General features: G+C 52.0%; 3 protein-coding genes across 6 annotated transcripts; all 3 read left to right on the top strand.

The window, feature by feature from the left end:
* Positions 1–2,472: 2,472 nt before the first annotated feature.
* On the top strand, positions 2,473–5,781 carry HOXD10 (homeobox D10). The gene is made up of 2 exons (XM_040562007.1): positions 2,473–3,289; positions 4,715–5,781. Exons 1-2 carry the CDS (start codon positions 2,548–2,550, stop codon positions 4,990–4,992), a joined length of 1,020 nt encoding a protein of 339 aa, XP_040417941.1. The 5' UTR covers positions 2,473–2,547; the 3' UTR covers positions 4,993–5,781.
* A 2,894-nt stretch (positions 5,782–8,675) lies between these two features.
* HOXD9 (homeobox D9) lies at positions 8,676–10,653 on the top strand. Its single transcript, XM_040562006.1, has 2 exons — positions 8,676–9,479; positions 9,882–10,653. Exons 1-2 carry the CDS (start codon positions 8,801–8,803, stop codon positions 10,121–10,123), a joined length of 921 nt encoding a protein of 306 aa, XP_040417940.1. The 5' UTR covers positions 8,676–8,800; the 3' UTR covers positions 10,124–10,653.
* Positions 10,654–15,160: 4,507 nt separating this feature from the next.
* On the top strand, positions 15,161–17,183 carry HOXD8 (homeobox D8). 4 transcript variants are annotated; one of them, XM_040562005.1, is made up of 4 exons: positions 15,166–15,316; positions 15,596–15,743; positions 16,342–16,484; positions 16,559–17,183. In XM_040562005.1, exons 1-4 carry the CDS (start codon positions 15,185–15,187, stop codon positions 16,598–16,600), a joined length of 465 nt encoding a protein of 154 aa, XP_040417939.1. In that variant the 5' UTR covers positions 15,166–15,184; the 3' UTR covers positions 16,601–17,183. The 4 variants fall into 4 exon arrangements, with proteins under 4 accessions (XP_040417937.1, XP_040417939.1, XP_040417938.1 ...); XM_040562004.1 differs by having other exon boundaries at positions 15,170–15,316; positions 16,342–17,183; XM_040562003.1 differs by having other exon boundaries at positions 15,161–15,743; positions 16,345–17,183.
* Positions 17,184–18,229: the final 1,046 nt, after the last annotated feature.

Below are 18,229 nucleotides of genomic sequence, written 5' to 3'. Positions count from 1 at the left end.
CAAAAAAGAAAAAACCCTCATGACTTATCGTGAGCAAGGGGTCTTACGTAGCTGTTTACCAGTCCTGAATACGATATTTAACTCATTATCATCACAGCCATCCTCGGAGTTTCCGTGTAGTGACATGCAAGAAATTCATATTTGCAATTAAAAAAATAAAAATCAAAGAGACCTCATTTCTGACCAGAAGCCAAGGAGCGAGCTCCTTTAGCACAGGCGAGGCTGGCGTGGCAAGCAGTTAAGCGTTGGGTTATTGTTTTAACTTTACTGTTGGGCAAAATCCACTGCAAACCTCTGGGCTAATACTTCAGTTGGGATATTTCTGGGACCTTCTTTTCTTAAAGTGTAAATAAAGGTTATGAAAGACCCATTTGATGGGCATAAAATTCCTGATTAGATTTAACAGTCAAGTCTTAAACTGCGTCAAGGAAAATAGTATTTTGTTTCTTTAAACTCTGTGGGTTGTCCGGGCTGTTGTTTAAAAAGAGGAAATTGCTAGAAAGCAAGGGGGGGAATGCAGTGCTCAGAGGGAGCGTCGTGGGCTCCTCTGCAGCTTCTTTCCCAGCTCAGGCAAATCTTAGCAATGGCTCTGATAATGATCTTAAATGTCGAGATTTTGGAAATGCCCCTTTTCCTGCTGAACACTCGGTGCCGATGGAGCGTGCCCGGAGAGGGCAGAGGGCTGCGCCAGGCGCAGGGGATGCTGCAAAAAATCTGGAAAGCAGCGAATATTATGGAGGTAATATTTAAACTCTACGGCAACACAGAAGCTGGAGACCGGAGCTATAAAAGACACTGGCTCTTAACCTGACAATGATGTTGTATTTGAACAGCTGCGATAAGGTTTTAAAAGGTCTGTCTCATTGCCACAGCGAAATTTTAAATAGGGTTATTGTTTCCAGCAATGTAAAGTGTACGGTAAAGTGCAAAACAGTCAAATGCCAGGAAACAGGAGAAAATTCAAACCCACGTTCCTGGAAAAGGCATGTTTTGAGCTGTGCGAAAGAAGCATTTGAAATGTTAAAAATCCTTTCACGTGCTGCTTGCTCCTTGGGATCTGAAAGGGTGTTTGATGTTAGAAAGGCCCAAAATAAACAGCCAGATGCATTCGAAACAAAAATTATCAACAAGTTCACTTTGTATGGATAAGAGTCCTTGACAGCATTAGTCCCAGATAAGAAATACTCCAGATTGAGAACAGTTGAAAGCCAGACAGACAGACAGACAGAAGCAAAGAAAGAAAGAAAGAAAGAAAGAAAGAAAGAAAGAAAATGAAAGGAAAGAAAGAAAGAAAATGAAAGGAAAGGAAGAAAATGAAAAAGAGTAATAAATGCCCTGTGCCATCACTATTTAAAATGTAACAGGTTCGGGTGTAAATATGGGTACGAAGTGGGGGGGCACTAAAACACTTTTAAAGTGTTGGGACGCAAAAATCTAATTTGCCATGTAGGCATTTACTGGTGCCCTCGGTATTTTTTATTTATTTTTTTTATTTTTTTTTAGTATTCCAGCTGCACTCATCACTCGTCATTCAAAAAATAAAAAAGAAAAAAGAAAAAAGAAAGAAAGAAAGAAAAAGAAAAAGTTACTCGATCAGTTGCAGTAGGGGCATGAGTTTCTGTATATATATATATATATATATATATATATATAAATGAGCAATACTACAGAAGGAGAAATTATCTTATGGTGCTTTCAGTTTCCCGGGCAAGTGAAAAAAATGTATATATGTATATATGTTTTTTTTTTTTTTTTCCACAAGCCGTAGTGAGAGAGCATTGTAAAATAATTTTAGGAATGTATTGTAACTATAAAACTCGACTTATGACAAAAGTATAGCTTTTAATATTTGACGATTTGTGTTAAAACAAAAATTGACCTTCTTGGTTAGTAGCGAGGAGAAAAATCAATGGTATAATTTTCAATAATTCATAACGCGAACGCCATTATGCTAAATCTTAACTATTAATCTTATCCTTTACAAAGTCTCGATTGATTTGTTAATAAAACATCTTCCCGTGCGTGGCAACAGCGGGTATAACTCTTTAAAAACCTCCAGAAGCAAGAAAATTACCAAGTAGCCCGGGAATGCAGATGAGGGCTTTTATTGATCGCCCCTGCCTCTCCCTAATACGCACCAATAAATCCCGCAACCTCTTGTACCTCGCGCTCGTCAGGCAGCACGCACGGCTTTTACAGGATCCGCGAGGGGAGGCAGCGGGCTTTTGCCGGCCGTGGGGGGGAGGGGGGCCGGCCGCGCGGCGCGGTGCGGTGCTGCGCGGCGCTGCGCGGTGCTGCGCGGCGCGGTGCGGGCGGTGCGGTGCCGCGGCGGCGGCCTAGGGGTCGCTGTTGACCGCGGCGGGGCGCGGCGGGGCGGCGCGGCGGGGCGCGTCAGCGGCGGGGCGGCGGGGCGCGGGGCGGCGGGCGCTGCCATTGGCCCGGCTGTCATGTGGTCGCGCGGAGGCATCGGCGCTTCCCCGGGAATGTTTTCCTCGAGATGTCAGCCTGCAAGGGACACAAGCTCTCTTCCTCAAATTCCTGCCCAAAATGTCCTTCCCCAACAGCTCTCCTGCCGCTAATACTTTTTTAGTAGACTCTCTCATCAGTGCGTGCAGGAGTGACAGTTTCTACTCCAACAGCGCCAGCATGTATATGCCACCTAGCACAGACATTGGGACTTATGGGATGCAAACCTGTGGACTCCTACCGTCTCTGGCTAAAAGAGAAGTTAATCACCAAAATATGGGTATGAATGTACATCCTTATATACCTCAAGTAGACAGTTGGACAGACCCGAACAGATCTTGTCGAATAGAGCAACCTGTTACACAGCAGGTCCCCACTTGTTCCTTCACTACAAATATTAAAGAAGAAAGCAATTGCTGCATGTATTCCGATAAGAGAACCAAACTCATTTCTTCAGACGTCCCTTCCTACCAGAGGCTGGTGTCTGAATCATGCCCCATTGAGAACCCCGAGGTTCCCGTCCCAGGATATTTTAGACTGAGCCAGACCTACGCCACTGGGAAAACCCAAGAGTACAATAATAGCCCCGAAACGAGTTCAACTGTAATGTTACAGTTAAACCCTCGCGGCAGCTCCAAACCGCAGATATCTTCTCAACTTCAGATGGAAAAGAAAATGAATGAAAACCCGAACAACCAAGACAGCGCAGCTAAAGTCTCTCAAGTGGAAAGTCCCGAGCCCAAGTCCACGTTGCAAGACGAGAGGAGCTGCCTGCCCGAAGGCTCCGTGTCCAGCCCAGAAGTCCAGGAGAAGGAGAGTAAAGGTCTGTATTACCGAGTTTAAACCGTACCGTGGTGTAACTCCAACACGCCAGCACCCTAAAGCACGCTCTGATATACTAACGAGCATCACAGCCAGCACATTTAATGGTAAGAAGTATCGGGCTGCAGGTGCTGTGCCTCTGAAGATTTTGGCAGGAAAAAAAAAAAAAAAAAAAGATACACAAAAGGGTCCAAAGCTCTGCTTTAGAGACCTGCCTCTCTTGTGCATGCAGACCGGCTCTGTGATGCGGGGAATATCTCTGGGTGCTCCTTAGTGCACTGCAGCAGCCAAAATCAGCCAAATACCCCTAAAAAAGCAGGTCTGGAGGTTGTAAAATACTACCAGCTCAACTTTTCTCTCGTAATATTTCGCTGATTTCTTGTTTGTTTGTTTGTTTGTTTTCACTGAGCCTGGCTGCTCTTTGATTGCATTTAAAGTTAATTACGATCCTATTAAAATAGGTGAGGAATAGGTGCTACCAAGCTGGGTGAAGTTGGAAACAAATGCACAATGCAAGCAGCAGCCCGCTGCCTGCCTGATCAAAACGTGCAAGGTTTGAACGTGATGCTTTAGATAACCTTGGGTTTCTCTCCAAAAAGTGCAACGTTATTTTGAAAGGCGTACGAAAGCTAAAGGTGGTGCTTATCTAATTTTATTTTCCCCTTAGAGGTGCAATAAAGCCTTCGTTTCGAACGGCGTGTGTCGAGGAATCCAAAACCGGGATTTTTTTCCTTATAAAAATGTACTTTGCAACCTCTAGGTCGATTTTTGCCCTACGTGTGCATGGAGATTCTCGTTATATGAATTACAGCTAACGGTCCAGGTCTAGGTTGATGTGGGGCGGATTCCTTTCTGGTGAAAAATAAAATCAAATCTAAAAGGAAAATGGAAAAAAAAAAAAGAGTGAGAGAGAGAGAAAAAAAAGAAACCCGAGGTGGAGGGTGTTGGTTTCACGTGCATCATTTCGGCTGGGGAAACGTCCATGTCTGCTGCTAGGTGTGCGTGTGTAGCTGAGCTGGGGGCTGTTGGGAGGCTGCAGAGGAGCAGGCTGCGGGGCTCTCCTGCAAGCGGGGCATCTCCCCGGCCAGCGCGGAGCCGGCCGAGCCAGCCCCGGGCGGGCTGCAGGCGCCAGAGGGTGCCCGGCGGGCTGCGGGCGGGCCGGGCGCCAGCCGCGAACTTGAGCGAGCCCCTCCCGGGCAGCCCCGGGGGCTCGGGGCCGGTGACGGGGCCGGGGGCTGGGGGTTTGGGGACCCCCCCGGCCCTGCAGAGCCCCGCGCCCTGCCCGCGCCTCGCCCCGCCGGGGCCTCGGCCCCGCAGCCCCCAGGTCTGCCGGCCCCACGGAGGAGGGTTCATGGCCAAGGGTACACTCTAACAGCCGGAGGGAGTTTTGATTTTTTTTCTTCTTCTTCTCCTTTGATTTTGATAGAGGAAATCAAGTCTGATACTCCAACAAGCAATTGGCTAACTGCAAAGAGTGGCAGAAAGAAGAGGTGTCCTTACACTAAGCACCAAACACTGGAATTAGAGAAAGAGTTCTTATTCAATATGTATCTCACTCGAGAGCGCCGCCTAGAGATCAGTAAGAGCGTAAACCTCACTGACAGGCAGGTCAAGATTTGGTTTCAAAACCGCAGAATGAAGCTCAAGAAGATGAGCAGGGAGAACCGAATCCGAGAACTGACCGCTAATCTGACCTTCTCTTAAAGCCTAACCCTGGGGGTGGAAACAGTGAGAAATGGGCACAGCACCACCAGTTGCTAAATGCAGGAGAGACTCTGGCAGAACCCGTCATTTTCCTTTTTTTTTTTTTTCCTTTTTTTTTTTTTTTTTCTGGTAGAATGTGACTCTTCGTCCTTCTTTTAGCGCTGCAAGTGAATATGTATTACTATGACGAGTATATATAAAACCTAGCACGTGTAATTTATTTTTGTTCTCATCGTAATGCAGGGTAACTATTATTGAATATTATCATTTGGTCTTAACTTATTGGAACTGTCGAACATCCAAGCAATGTGACTTTTTCATGTTTTTACTAACAAAATGGTATTTATGTGGGGCTGTTACACGGGCCATAACATTTTGAGTACATTCAATACTTTAAGAAAAAGGGGGGAAAAACTTTGGGGGCGGGGGGAAAGAGAAGCACATTATAATGTAACTATCCTCGCAAATGAACTTAGAGATTGTCCTTCGTAAAATGGAATATTTCATTCTTCTCCATTGTAGACATTTTCTTGTGGTGCATATGTGGAATAGTAGTCGTTCAGCAGCAATATGTCCTTCTTGTGCATGTTCTGTTCGCATGTATAATGCAATAAACTCTGTAAACTACTGCGGTTCCTTTGGTTTTCTACAAACGTTTGAAGTACGGCTGCAGGTTGGTTTCCTGATTTTTCCTTATCAGCAGCTCTTTGGACTGATGTACATTCTTGCCTTCTTGTCCATTTTCTGGTCTTTGTGTGTGTCTGCCTGCTTTTCTTTCTTTCTTTTCTTTTTTTTCCTCTTACCTTCTTTTTAGGGGTGGGGTGGAGACTAGGGCGGGAAATGATGTAAAGCTAATTTATTTATAATTGTGTCTGTAAACAAATGATTAATTGATAAAATGTTGTGTGATGTTCGCAGTCTAACAAACTGAATGCAAAAAAAAAAAAAAAAAAAAAAAGTGAGAGAGACAGAAAGAAAAAAAAAAAAGTAGTAAAATATTATGACCTAAACTGGACATCCTCATCCAATCAACTCATAAATGGTAAGTGATAAAAAAATTTTCTACTACAAGCTGTCAGCAATATGTGTGTCATTTTATTTGACGTTCCTATGTTGATTTAAAAAATAACAGTCACTGCCTGCTTACAATGTGTAGACTTTGATTTCGTGTCCTTACTTGCTTTAAAAAAACATCATACCAAATGCAAAGCTGGGTATAAATTAATGCGAGGAGTTTGCTTCTTGGTCAGCTCAAGAGCCTTTAGAAGATGGTGGATGGGGAAATATTCCCTCAAACATCTGGCAAGGTTGGGCTTTTGCGAGCAGGAAAGCTCCCAGGCATGCTTACAGAAGTACACCATCCTCTCCAGCCCTACTTTTGTGCCCCTGCACCATTTTTGTTTGCTCAGAGCTCGTTTTATTTCCCGCAATTCCATTTTAGTAGCACACGTCCAGATAATGAACTTCATGACTCTTAACCCTTTCGGCGCATAGCTGAAAAATATTATTTGCAGGGTCCCTGCCCTGACAGAGGAGGAAGGGGGTGCGGGTGAGCGGGTGGGAGCAGAAATACCGAGCAGAGCTGGCTTGCAAATGAACATGACACCAAACCGAAGTGTGAATACTTGGGCATACTTTCACCTTCAAATACTACTGGAAAAATAGCGTGGCTGCTGGCTGCGCTGGGAAAGCAGCTCGCCCACAATCAACGCCCAGTCTTCCCCTAAGCAGTTGCTAAATCAAGAAATGAAGCGCAAGATAGTGCCAACGTTTTCTGCCTTGGTGACACTGATGTTGCTCATGTTGCAGCTGGTGGCGTTGCATTTTGCTCGCTTGTCGCGGATATTGAATTTCAGCAAATGCTTTCTCATGTTTGCTCGTAGGGCAGAGGAATATTTTCCTCAGCCCAAAGCATCACCATTTTGAAGCTGTGGGAGCCGCAAGCACATAGGTATGCAGTGCTTGCTCTTGTTTCGAAAACAAACAACAAAGCGGTGCTCAAAGCCCACCTCTTTAAATATTGCGCACACTTGAACCATCTTTATTTTTATTTTTCCTTTAAAGATACTCGCTTCATCACCGAAGAAGTTTCGGCAGTGGGGACTAATTAACTGGCTCCATACCAAGTGTTCAACGTATATAAAAAAGGAGGTTCACACTAATCTGCCCGCTTTATCAATTTCTATCTGTGTGCAGCGAGGGGCAGTTCCTCGCCATACAACAAGCCCTGCTTCTAGAGAAAATAAAGGGAAGTCTGAAAATGCAAAGGAAAATGCTAGATCGAGATGCCCAAAAACTAAACAGAAAAAAATAAAAAAGGAAAAAAGGAAGAAAACAAGCTAAGAGAGTAATAAATCATTAAATAAACAGGAATTTCAGTCCCTTCCTCATACCGGCCCGCGAGTAGGAAGTGTTTTCGCAGTGCTGTTGTTTGTGTCCTCAGCGGGCTCTGCTGTGGGCTCTCCACTAACTGTGTGCGTTTCCTCCAGATCCCGACACAGCCACCTTCCCCCGCTCAGAAGAGCAGAAATGTGCGGAAGACCATGGGTAATCTGGTTTTCAATACTAACCGGGCATCTTGTGGCTCGGGGAAGGGGTACCGGCTCGGGGAGGGGAGAGAAGGAAGAGAAAGCGAGGAGGGCAGAAAGCTCCCGCAGGCATTGAACGTGGCCAGCCGGGGCTGGCCGGCCCCGGTCCCCCTGAACTCGGGCGGAGGAGACAGCGGGGCCGGGGCTGCTGCGGGGCCTCCTCGGGATCCCCTCCGGCCGGGCTGCCCGGGGGCTCCGCGGCCCAAATTTTTTCGGGTGCAGCAGGGGCGTGCGCCCAGCCACGCGTCGGCCGTGCTGGGAGACACAGGCTTCGCTGTTCCCATCCGTCCGTTTTATTAGGGACACATTAATCTATAATCAAATACACCTCATAAAATTTTTATTGAAAGGCATAAAATCATTACAGAGGTCTTCCACCTGTTTTAAAACAACACAATGGGCATCTCTTTTAAAACGCGGATCCTTCCCATGGAAACTTTCTGCCGAGGGAGGGGGGCACGGGGACGGATAATACTACCCGCACACGCTCTGAAATATGGAAGTACCGCAATGTGCTTTTACTGTAACATTTTCCTGTTTTATGAGAAGTCGTTACAGTCCCAGCTTGCGATGGTTTGTTTTTACAGGCAAGAATCCCCCCTTCCCAGCGGGTTTCCTCAGCAGCTCGGAGTGTGATTAGCAAGCCAAGGCTGTTGGATTTATTTAAACACCCTGCCTCTCGTTGATTAAGAAATGAATGGCAGAAATCACTCAGACGACATGAAGAAATAGTCCGCGCCCGCCGCGGCCGTGGGCTGCCAGCGCGGCCACGCCCGCCGCGCCCCGGGCGGGCAGGGCAGGGCGGGCAGCGGGCAGGCAGCGGGCAGGCAGCGGGCAGGCAGGGCAGGCAGGGCAGGCAGGGAAGGCAGGGAAGGCAGGGCAGGCAGGGAAGGCAGGACAGCGGGCAGGGAGCGGGCAGGCTGCGGGAAGGCTGCGGGAGGCAGCGGACAGCGGGTGGTGCGGACGGCGCGGGCGGCCCCGGCGCGGTGCGGGTGCGCGGCGCGCTGTGCGGTGCTGTTGTTGATGATGATTTTTTTTTTAATCACAGCAGCCCCAGTTTAGCGGATTGATTTACTCGCAGTATTGGTAAATATGATCACGTGGGCCCCGCGACCAATGGTTGAGGCTTGCAGTCTGCAAAATACTACGATTGTTCTCAGGGAGGGTATCATATACAGTTAACAGTGTAACCTTTTATATGACTAAGAGGGGAGCCTAAAATGTCGTCTAGTGGCACCATAAGTAACTATTATGTCGATTCTCTCATAGGCCATGAAAGCGAAGAAGTTTACGGGAGTAGATTCGTCCAGGGAGGTCACAGTGCGACCTCCAGGCCATCAGGTGTTGCAGAGAGTTCAGATTTTTCCTCCTGTAGCTTTGCGCCAAAATCCACCGTGTTCTCCACCTCCTGGTCCACGGTTCACCCTCAGCCGTCTGCGGCAATGACCGGCATCTACCACCCCTACATGCACCAGCCCCACTTAGGGGCAGCCGACGCCGGCCGCTACGTGCGCTCCTGGATCGAGCCCTTCCCGGGCTTCCCGGGCGGCGGCGGCGGCGGCGGCGGCAGCGGCGGCGGCGGCGGCGGCGGCGGCGGCAGCAGCGGCTCCGCGTCCAGCTCCGGCTCCTCCACTGGGCGCCACTACGGGATAAAGCCGGAGACGGGAGCAGCCGCCTCCTCGTCTTCCTCCTCCTCCTCCTCCTCCTCCAAAAGGACTGAGTGCTCCTCGTCCCGGGAGTCCCAGGGGATCGGTGTGCCCGAGTACACGTGCAGCTCCTTCCTCCAGGAGCCCCGGGAGAAGGCGGCTGCCAGCAGCTCCAAGGACCCCGCCGCCTGCAGCCACAACCCCAGCCCGAGCAGCGATCTGAAGGAGGAGAAACAGCAGCAACTTGACCCAAGTAAGTAAAAAAAAGGAGAGAGAGAGAGGGGGAGAGAGGCAAGGAGAGAGGCAGGGAGAGAGGGAGAGAAAGAAAGAAAGAAAGAAAGAAAGAAAGAAAGAAAGAAATTGCCCCTTTGATTTATTGCCGAAACCTGTAAGGCTCGAATGTGCAAAACTGATAGTTTTACTAACCTATAAAAACGTCTAGACGCCTACCCCAGCGCAAGCAGCAACAAGCACCCATAAAAGACTCCACATAACCACCTACCATCAAGACATCATTTGTACAGTAAACAGACTGGGGCATTAAGGCTTTTATGATAATTCCTCCGAAGTTGTGAAAACAGTCCATCCTTCGTTAAATTAATTTAACGACCTTTCTCCCCCCACCCCCCTTCCCTATATACCTCCCTTCTTTCAGATAACCCTGCAGCAAACTGGATCCACGCTCGTTCAACGAGGAAAAAGCGTTGTCCCTACACAAAGTATCAAACTCTGGAACTGGAAAAGGAATTTCTCTTTAACATGTACCTCACCCGAGATCGCCGTTACGAAGTAGCTAGGATTTTAAATCTCACAGAGAGACAGGTCAAAATCTGGTTTCAGAACAGAAGAATGAAAATGAAAAAGATGAACAAGGAGAAAGGCAATAAAGGAGACTAACGCTGGGGTAGAAATGCAGCTGGGGAATATTGCTTTAGTTTTGAGTTTGGGGCTTTGGGAGATATTTTTTTTTTAATTTTTAATTTCGGTTTGGTTGGGTTTTATGCTTCCCCTGCCCCCCTCAGCCCCGCATACGTTTCTCCTCCTCCTCTCGCGCCCCCCCCACCCCAGGAACTTTAAATCAATCTGGTCTTTTTTAGATAGAAGTGAAACGTGGTCTATGTCAGGTATTTTGGGAAATTTTGTCTTGCTCGCCAACGTGTTTTGCAGAGTCGCTTCATCCCCCCCTCCTCCTTCCCAGACCGTTTGGTTGATGATGTTGTGAGTGCACGTTAGCTTTGGGAACTTTATCTGATGTTAAATGTTTGACATGTTTCTTAAAAGTGATGTAGTCTAGGTAGTTACTTTGCCAAAATAAAGGTAAGGAAAATAACTATAATTATGGTAACAGGATATATATTAAATTACAGTCGCTTCAATCAGTGGGGGTGTTGTGTCGTCCACAAGTTATTAAAAGGAAACCTTACCCCGACCCTCTGCTTTCTAGGTCTGAATTGCGCTCCTTCGCAATAGATGCCACAGCGAGGCCACGAGAGCCCCCCCCCCCCCCCCTTTAGTGCACTGTTAGGAGGTTGTCTCAGACCCGAAGCCGTTCGCAACAGGCCTCACGTTTCCCGGTCCCCCGGCTCGCTGCCGCTCCCGCCCCCGGTAAATGCTGTACTACCCACCACGTCTCTGCCTCCCGACCTGCTGTAACTGTTGTCCGCTATTACACAATAAAGGCTGCGAACGAAAAGCGCTGCGCTCGGAGCAGAAATCTGTGCGTCCCTCACCCTGCCCTGCCCGCAAAGCCCCTCACAGCCCCGCAAAACCCCGCACAGCCCCGCGCCTCCCGCCCGCCGGCCCCGACGCTCCTCTCCGCGCCGCTCCGCGCTGCAGCGGGCACGGCGGCCCCGCTGCCAGCCCCGGGCCGGGGAAAAGCTCCCCTGGCTCCAGGGGCTCGGCCGGGTGCGCCCGCCTCTTTGCTGGCTTTGTGCGCGGCCTTCGGGCTCGCTCGGGGAGCTCTGGGGGTCATTTAGGAAAGATTTCCGCACCGCTCCTCCTAATAAGCCAAACGGCGCTTATTCGCCCAAACCGTTCTTGTTTTGTTTTCCTTTTCTTTTTTTTTTTTTTTTTTTTTTTTTTTTGGCCGTTTCTGTTCCCCACGCTCTTTAATCTGGAGGTTGGGGAGCTCTGGAGGGACCAGGCTACTTCCAAACCTGCAGCGATATTGGCGAAAGCTCATTTCGCAGCACGTCTCATGCCTTCAACATTTATAAACACACGTGGCTTTATCAAGATAATTGAGATGAAGTTCATTGTAAAAAATGCTTTGTTTAAAGAGCAACCATTAAAATGAAGGACCCGTAAATATTTACGAGCAGTTCGGTTAATTCAAGATTAAGGGGAGAGCCGAGAGACCTCGCGTTTAATGTTTTCTACCTCTCTCTCTCTCTCGCTAAAAAAAAAAAAAAAAAAGGCAAAAAACATGTAGTGCCAGGAAAAGGTGTTGCATTGCTTCCCATCTATTGTCGAGAAGATACCTATAATTCTTTTAAAACAGGAAGAACCGTGGTATAATAAAACCATTGAGATGGCTAGACGTCTGGACCTAATGAGTTTACGATATGCTATGGCGCTTTTCTTTGAAACCACCTTATTTTGATGTTTGTGTTTGTTAGAGGAAGAAAAAAGCCAAAAATGCAGACAAACTAGGTCTTAAAATCTTGGACTATAAATTTCAACACGTCAGCGTTGGGCCAAGGCAACAGTCTCAAAAAAGACACGAAGGTCACGAAACAGATTTTACCAAGTCCACTGATTAATGGAAATGTATTTTGTTGGATATTCTACCGTGCTGAATCCTACCGTCTTAGCGTTCATATTTTCGAAAATAACCGGTCTGTGTGTGTGTGATCTACAGCTAACAACACGTAAACTATATTATTGCCACTGAGCACTGTTAGGTTGGTTCTAGCAGAGGCTCTGCTAAGAACTTGTCACCAAGCCCACACCATTTCCTTTTAATATTTTATCTCAGGCACAATGACGTATTTTACCTAGTATATTTTCCTTTTTTTTTTTTCATTTTCTTTTTCTTTTACTTACTTCTGATACTGTGTGCGCTTATTTCAAAATGGCAGAAAGAAAATGAAACGTCTCGAACGTCAACGCGCAGTTCCTCCATGTAAATCGCTTTTAGTGTCAAACTAAACAATAATTTAATCCCTACCCGTTGGTTGTGTTAATGTATGTTTGTACATATGCACAGTCGCGTGCACAGGCACACACATTATCCCGAATAATTCACAGGCATGTGTGATGGAGCGGGGGTAAACAAAGATTCATCTTTACTTTCGTTTACATAAATCAATCTATAGATACATAAACGCACGGGCAAACAAAATAACATGTTCAAGACAAAAACGGAGAGCTCTGAAACTACCACACATGGAGTATTCATGGTGTAATATGTGGGGAAACATGATCGAAAACGCGATAGCAGCGCTCTTCAAAGCTCAGGCGTCTTTGCTGGCTGCCATGTGTAAACGAGGCGCATTCTTTGTATGTAGTTAATTATAGCACTGGCAAAAAATTAAAAGAGGGTCACCGAAATGTGCTGAGAAAATGGCACTGGAAACTCCGACAGACACCACAACCACCACCACCCCCTCCCAAAAGAAGAAAAAAGAAAAAAAAAAAACGAGGAAGAAAAGCAAAACCAAAAAAGAAAGGAAAGGAAAAGCTGCTCGTGACCGAGATCGTCGAGAGGCGAACATAACACCGCGCCGATCTCTGGCGGCGGAAGCGGCGCCCTCCTGGTTCTGGCGGACCCCCCTTGGCGGCGGGGCCGGGGGCCGCAGTGGGGCTGCCCGTCCCCGTCCCCGTCCCCGTCCCTGTCCCTGTCCCTGTCCCTGTCCCTGTCCCTGTCCCTGTCCCTGTCCCTGTCCCTGTGTCCCTGTCCCTGTCCCCTGTCCCTGCTGCCGCACGCCGCCAGAGGGCGCCCGCGCTCCACCCTAGGCGCGGGGCCGCGCCCCGCCGCTCCGCACCGCTCCGCGCCCCGCGCAGCGCTGCGCGCCCCCCCAGCCGGGACCCCGCTTTCGCTGCCGGTTCCGCAGAGCCCCGCGGGGACGGTGCCGGGCATCCCGGCGGGACCCGCATGCGGGGGACGGCCGCGGAGCCTTGGTTGTAGCTCCGCGGGAGGCCGCGGAAGCAGCCGCTGCCCCCCCGAGCCACGCAGGGCTCGGGCGGTGCTTTTGTGTCTCCCCCCTGCCCGGCCGCCCCCGCTCCGACCTCGGGGGGTAGCGCTGCGCTGCTCTCTCGCTGCTCTTTCCCTTTAGCACCAAAAATCCGTGTGCCCCCCAACACCCGGGGCCTCTCACGTCCCCCCCCAGCCGGTCTGTGGGGTTAAGGGGGGGGTTGTGTCAGCGCAGAGCAGCCTCGGTGAGGAGAGCATTTGGGCACCGTGCCGCTCTGGGCTCCAAAACCTAGGGCACGGGGGTCCCTGCGCCTCAGGCCTCGCTAGGCCGGGCGGAGAGCGTCACTGTGCCCTCGCTGGGCTTGGCACAGCCTCACCACGGCCGGTGGGCTTTTACCGGCCTCCGTAAGGCCCTGCTTATGTGCGGGGACCCGGGCCGACCGCCGAGACAAAGAGAGCGGCACGGCGAGGGCCTCGGACACGGGGCGGGGGCGGGGGCGGCGGGGTGTGATGGGGAAGGAGCCTGCGATGTCTTTTATGTAACCACAAATACTTTTTGTCAATTCACACCAGACGGTCACACGTGGCTCTGGCGGGGCCCGTATTAGATTTCACCTCCATTTTTTCTTCTCTGTTCAAAGCAGGGCGGACTCGAGCTCCTGGGGGTGTCTGCCCTAAAAAAAGCTGGTTCCCGCTGCAGGAAGAGCAGTCAGCCAGAAGCGTTGGGAAGAGAGGATGGGGAAGACGGCGCTCCTCGGACTGGGGCAGTGGGGCCTGCGCAGCCTCCCGGGCCTCCTTCCCCGAGCCTCCGGCGCGGAGAAGGCCGAGGGCAGCGCTCAGCGCCCGGCTGCGCTCCCCCCGCGGGGGCCCGGAGCGAGCCCGGCGGGCAGCGCCTTCGCTCCTTCCTTCCCTCCTTCCTTCCTTCCTTCCTTCCTCCATCCCCGGGAGCTGGGCTCGCCTGTTTCGCTCGGACGGCGTCCCCGAGCGGAGCTGACGGCTCACCCACACGCCTTTCTTCCTCCCTCTCTCTGCCTCGGTAATGACGTCCTCCAAGGGTGAAATGATGGAAAGTATATTCATAGGCATGATTTCCATTAAGTATCAATTAACCTGCAGCCTCAGCCATGCGTGCACGGCGTCAAGGGTAAATGTGCATCTCATTTCCCAGCACTCCGCTCGCCTGCGAGGAAATGACCCGGAGGGCCCCTGCCCCTGCGAGCTGCCGCCCTCCCGCACCGGGACCCCCGGGCCGCCCTCGCAGCCTCCCGGCCTCCTGGCCGCGGCTCCCCCGGCGGCTCGGCCTCGGCGGGACGGGCGGCGGCGCCCCGGGCAGAGCGCCCGCGGTTATCGCGAGGCATCTGCGCGGAGCCTCGCCCCGCGCGGCGGGGGACCGGCGGCTCCTGGCGAGCGCGCACCGGCGGGGGGAGCGGGGGCGCCGCGGCTGGGGTGGATCCGGGCAGGGCCGGGCCGGGTTTTTTTTCTTGCCTGAGGAGCGGCACATGTAAACTGAAGCCAAAAGTCCCCCCTGAGCTCATGAGCGTGTGCGTGCGTGTGTGTGTGTGTGTGTGTGTGCGTGCGCGGGCTGCTGTGTGCCTAATAGGAAATAGTAAAAGCAGTGAGGCAGGTCATTTTGGGAGCGATTATATTCCAGTCCTGGTCACCGCATACACGGAGAGCAGGAGAGGGGAGCGCACTGGCGAGCGGCGGCGGCGGCACCATGAGCGCGGCGTAGAGGCACCGGCGGCGGCGGCGGCGGCTGCGGCGGGGGGGAGCAGCGCCCCGTGCCCGCGCCCGCGCCCCCGCCGGCCGCTGCCCCCTCCCCGATGAGCTCCTACTTTGTCAACCCGCTCTACTCCAAGTACAAGGCGGCGGCGGCGGCGGCGGCAGCGGCGGCGGCGGCGGCGGCGGGGGAGCCGCTCAGCCCCCCGTACTACGACTGCCACTTCTCGCCCGAGGTGAGCGGCCGCCACGCCGCCGCCGCCGCCGCCGCCGCTGCCGCCGCCCTCCTCTACGGGAACGGCGGGGCCGCCGCCGGCTTCCCGCAGCCCGCGGCCGGCGGGGCGGGGGGCGGCGGCGGAGCGGCCGCGGACTTTTACCAGCCGGCCGGGGGGAGCCCCACGGCCGCCTACCAGCCACCTCCTCCTCCCCCTGCCGCGCCTCCGCCTCCTGCCCCCTGCAGCGGGGTTACCTGTCACGGGGAGCCCGCTAAATTTTACGGATACGATAACTTACAGAGACAGCAGATTTTTACGACACAGCAAGAGGCCGAGCTGGTACAATATCCTGACTGTAAATCGTCCAGTGCTAATATTGGCGAGGAACCAGACCACTTAAATCAGAGCTCGTCTCCTGCTCAAATGTTTCCCTGGATGAGACCACAAGGTTGGACGCAGTCAAAATTTGCTTCCATCTCACGTCTGAGTTCGAAACTTTTCTTTTCCTCCTCCCGCTTCTTTCCCCCTGCCTCCCGCTCGCTGCCTCTGCCTCCCTCTCTCCCTGCCTCTCTCTCCGCGACTCCTGTAACCGCGACGGCTCGTGATAATAAAATAAGACAGGGAGCAAACAGGAGCCTCCGGGAAGGCGGCTGCCACCCGAGAGCAGCCCGCAAAAGTCGCCTCCCTGGCACCCGGGCGCAGCTGACACGCACGGCAAGGCGGGAGGCTTGAGGGCGGGGGGCAGCTGCCAGATAGAAAAAAGGTGCCCCCCAAACTCGGCCCCGCCACCTCCGAAGGAGCCTGATGCATCTGCGTGGCTGGGCTTTGGGGGTCTATTTTTGTATATATTTTTTTTCCTGCGCCCGTATGTATGGCTCTGGGCTCCTCCGGGTCCTCCGCGGTCTGCTTTTGCCCCGCGTCTCCGTGCCGCTTCTCTCGAGGGATTTGTGGAGGGGCCCGAGCTCTGGCTGCCCGGCCCGCTGCTGAACGCCGTGCTTTGAACGACAGCACCAACCCCCAAAATCCTGTGTTTTTGTTTTAAACAGCAGCGCCGGGTAGGAGGAGAGGAAGACAAACATACAGCCGATTCCAGACTCTAGAGCTGGAAAAGGAGTTCCTTTTTAACCCCTATCTGACCAGGAAGAGAAGGATCGAGGTGTCCCACGCACTAGGACTCACCGAGAGGCAGGTAAAGATCTGGTTTCAGAACAGAAGGATGAAATGGAAAAAGGAGAACAACAAGGACAAATTCCCCGCTTCCAGACAGGAGGGAAAGGAAGGGGAGGCCAAAAAGGAAGCACATGATCTGGAAGAAGACAGAGCAGAAGGCCAGACGAATTAAATTTTGCCCTAAAAGCCTTGGAGAAAGGCTATCGAAATAACGAGCGCCACAGCCCGAGACATCTCGGCCCCGTGTCCCCCTGGACGTGGTCCTGCGGGGGACGAGTGACCCCGTGTCCTCCGCCTGACGTCCCCCTGCTTCGGGTGCTTCGGTGCTTGCGGTTTTGTTGCGTCTTGGTCTTAACCGTTCCCGGAACAATCTCTAGATTTAACAGTTCATCTAGTCTTTTTTTTTTTTTTTTTGAAATTTGATACAGAGTTTGTAGCAATACATTTCTAATGATATATATATATAAATATATATTATTTTTTGCAATATTAAAAGACGGTGATTGCGGGAATCGACATAAACTTCCAATGATAAATACCAATAAACGAGACATTTAACAATGCTTTATTAATCAAGACAAGTGCACTCGTACTATTTTAATTCTTGTTCTTATCTAAGGTTGAATAAATTAAATAAATTTAATAAATTTGAATAAAAGATCTTAGAAATATATAAATCTTCTACTATTGATATTTGATTAAAATAAACCAAATTTATTCAAATATAAAATCGACCGGCTTCCTGACATCCTTTCTGTAATACACTCCTCCAACAAGCGCCGGAGCCTCTGGGATAATCCCATCCGCCTTTCCCCTGCCTTTCTTCTCACACTGGAAATTTGGGAGGTGATGGAAATGGCCCCTTCCAGTTCAAGCTCTGCCTTGGCCCCCAGTCCCGGGCGGGGTCCCTGTGCACCCCCCTTCGCCACCGGCGTGTCGGGGACGCGGAGGTGCCGGGTCTGACGGACAAGAGGACCACGACCCGGGCTCCTCCCGTGGGTGACCCCACGCTCCCTGTCGGCCCCGGGACCCCCCCGACGTGTGCTCCTGGGCCTTGCTTTCGTGCCGAGCAGCGCAGACCTCGACCCCGCGGCGCCGTGCGCGCTGCCATTCCGAGGGGAGGGGGGCAGCAGCAGGACCCCCCCGGGGCCCGGCCGGCTTCGAGGGGCTCCGCCGCGGCCCCCACCCGTGGGGGACTCCCGGCCCGGCGACGCCCGGTGAGGCCAAGCCGGGTCCAGCCTCCCCGACGGGGGGCGGGTGAACAGGGAAGAGCAAAGTGTTTGTGGCCTTGCGTGGGGGTTTCTCGGGAGCTGGGACGGTTTGTGGACCCAAAGCAGGCATAAATACAGAAAAAAATAGGGCATTCCCCCGACGTTGCGGCCCCGGGTGGGTGCATTTTGCTGCTGCCTCACGCGAGTGCGGGGAAGCCGAGCCCAGGCGCAGACGCTGCCGCCGCGCCCGGAGCGGTTTCCGCAGCCACGGGAGGAGAAATCCGCTCTGAGCAGCAAAGCGCTTTCATTTATCCCCCCCTTTCTTCCCTCCCCTCCCTCTTGCTCGCGGCGGGGTCGGGCAGATCGCGCTGTCTGACGGGGCGGCTGGGAGCAGCCTTTGGGGAACAGCGGGCGGAGGGGACAAACCCCACCAAGATTTCGGCGTCGCTTTTTCCCCGGCGCCTCGTGCCTCCAGAGAGCGATGGCTGCCTGGAGGGAAGCGCAGGAACGCGGTGCGACGTGCGACAAACTCGGGCTATCTGCCCGAGAAGCA

Source organism: Cygnus olor, chromosome 6 (genome assembly GCF_009769625.2).
Source record: "Cygnus olor isolate bCygOlo1 chromosome 6, bCygOlo1.pri.v2, whole genome shotgun sequence".
Classification (NCBI taxonomy): domain Eukaryota; kingdom Metazoa; phylum Chordata; class Aves; order Anseriformes; family Anatidae; genus Cygnus; species Cygnus olor.
The sequence above is the reverse complement of the archived record's forward strand: the minus strand, read 5'-3'. Positions and strand labels throughout refer to the sequence as shown.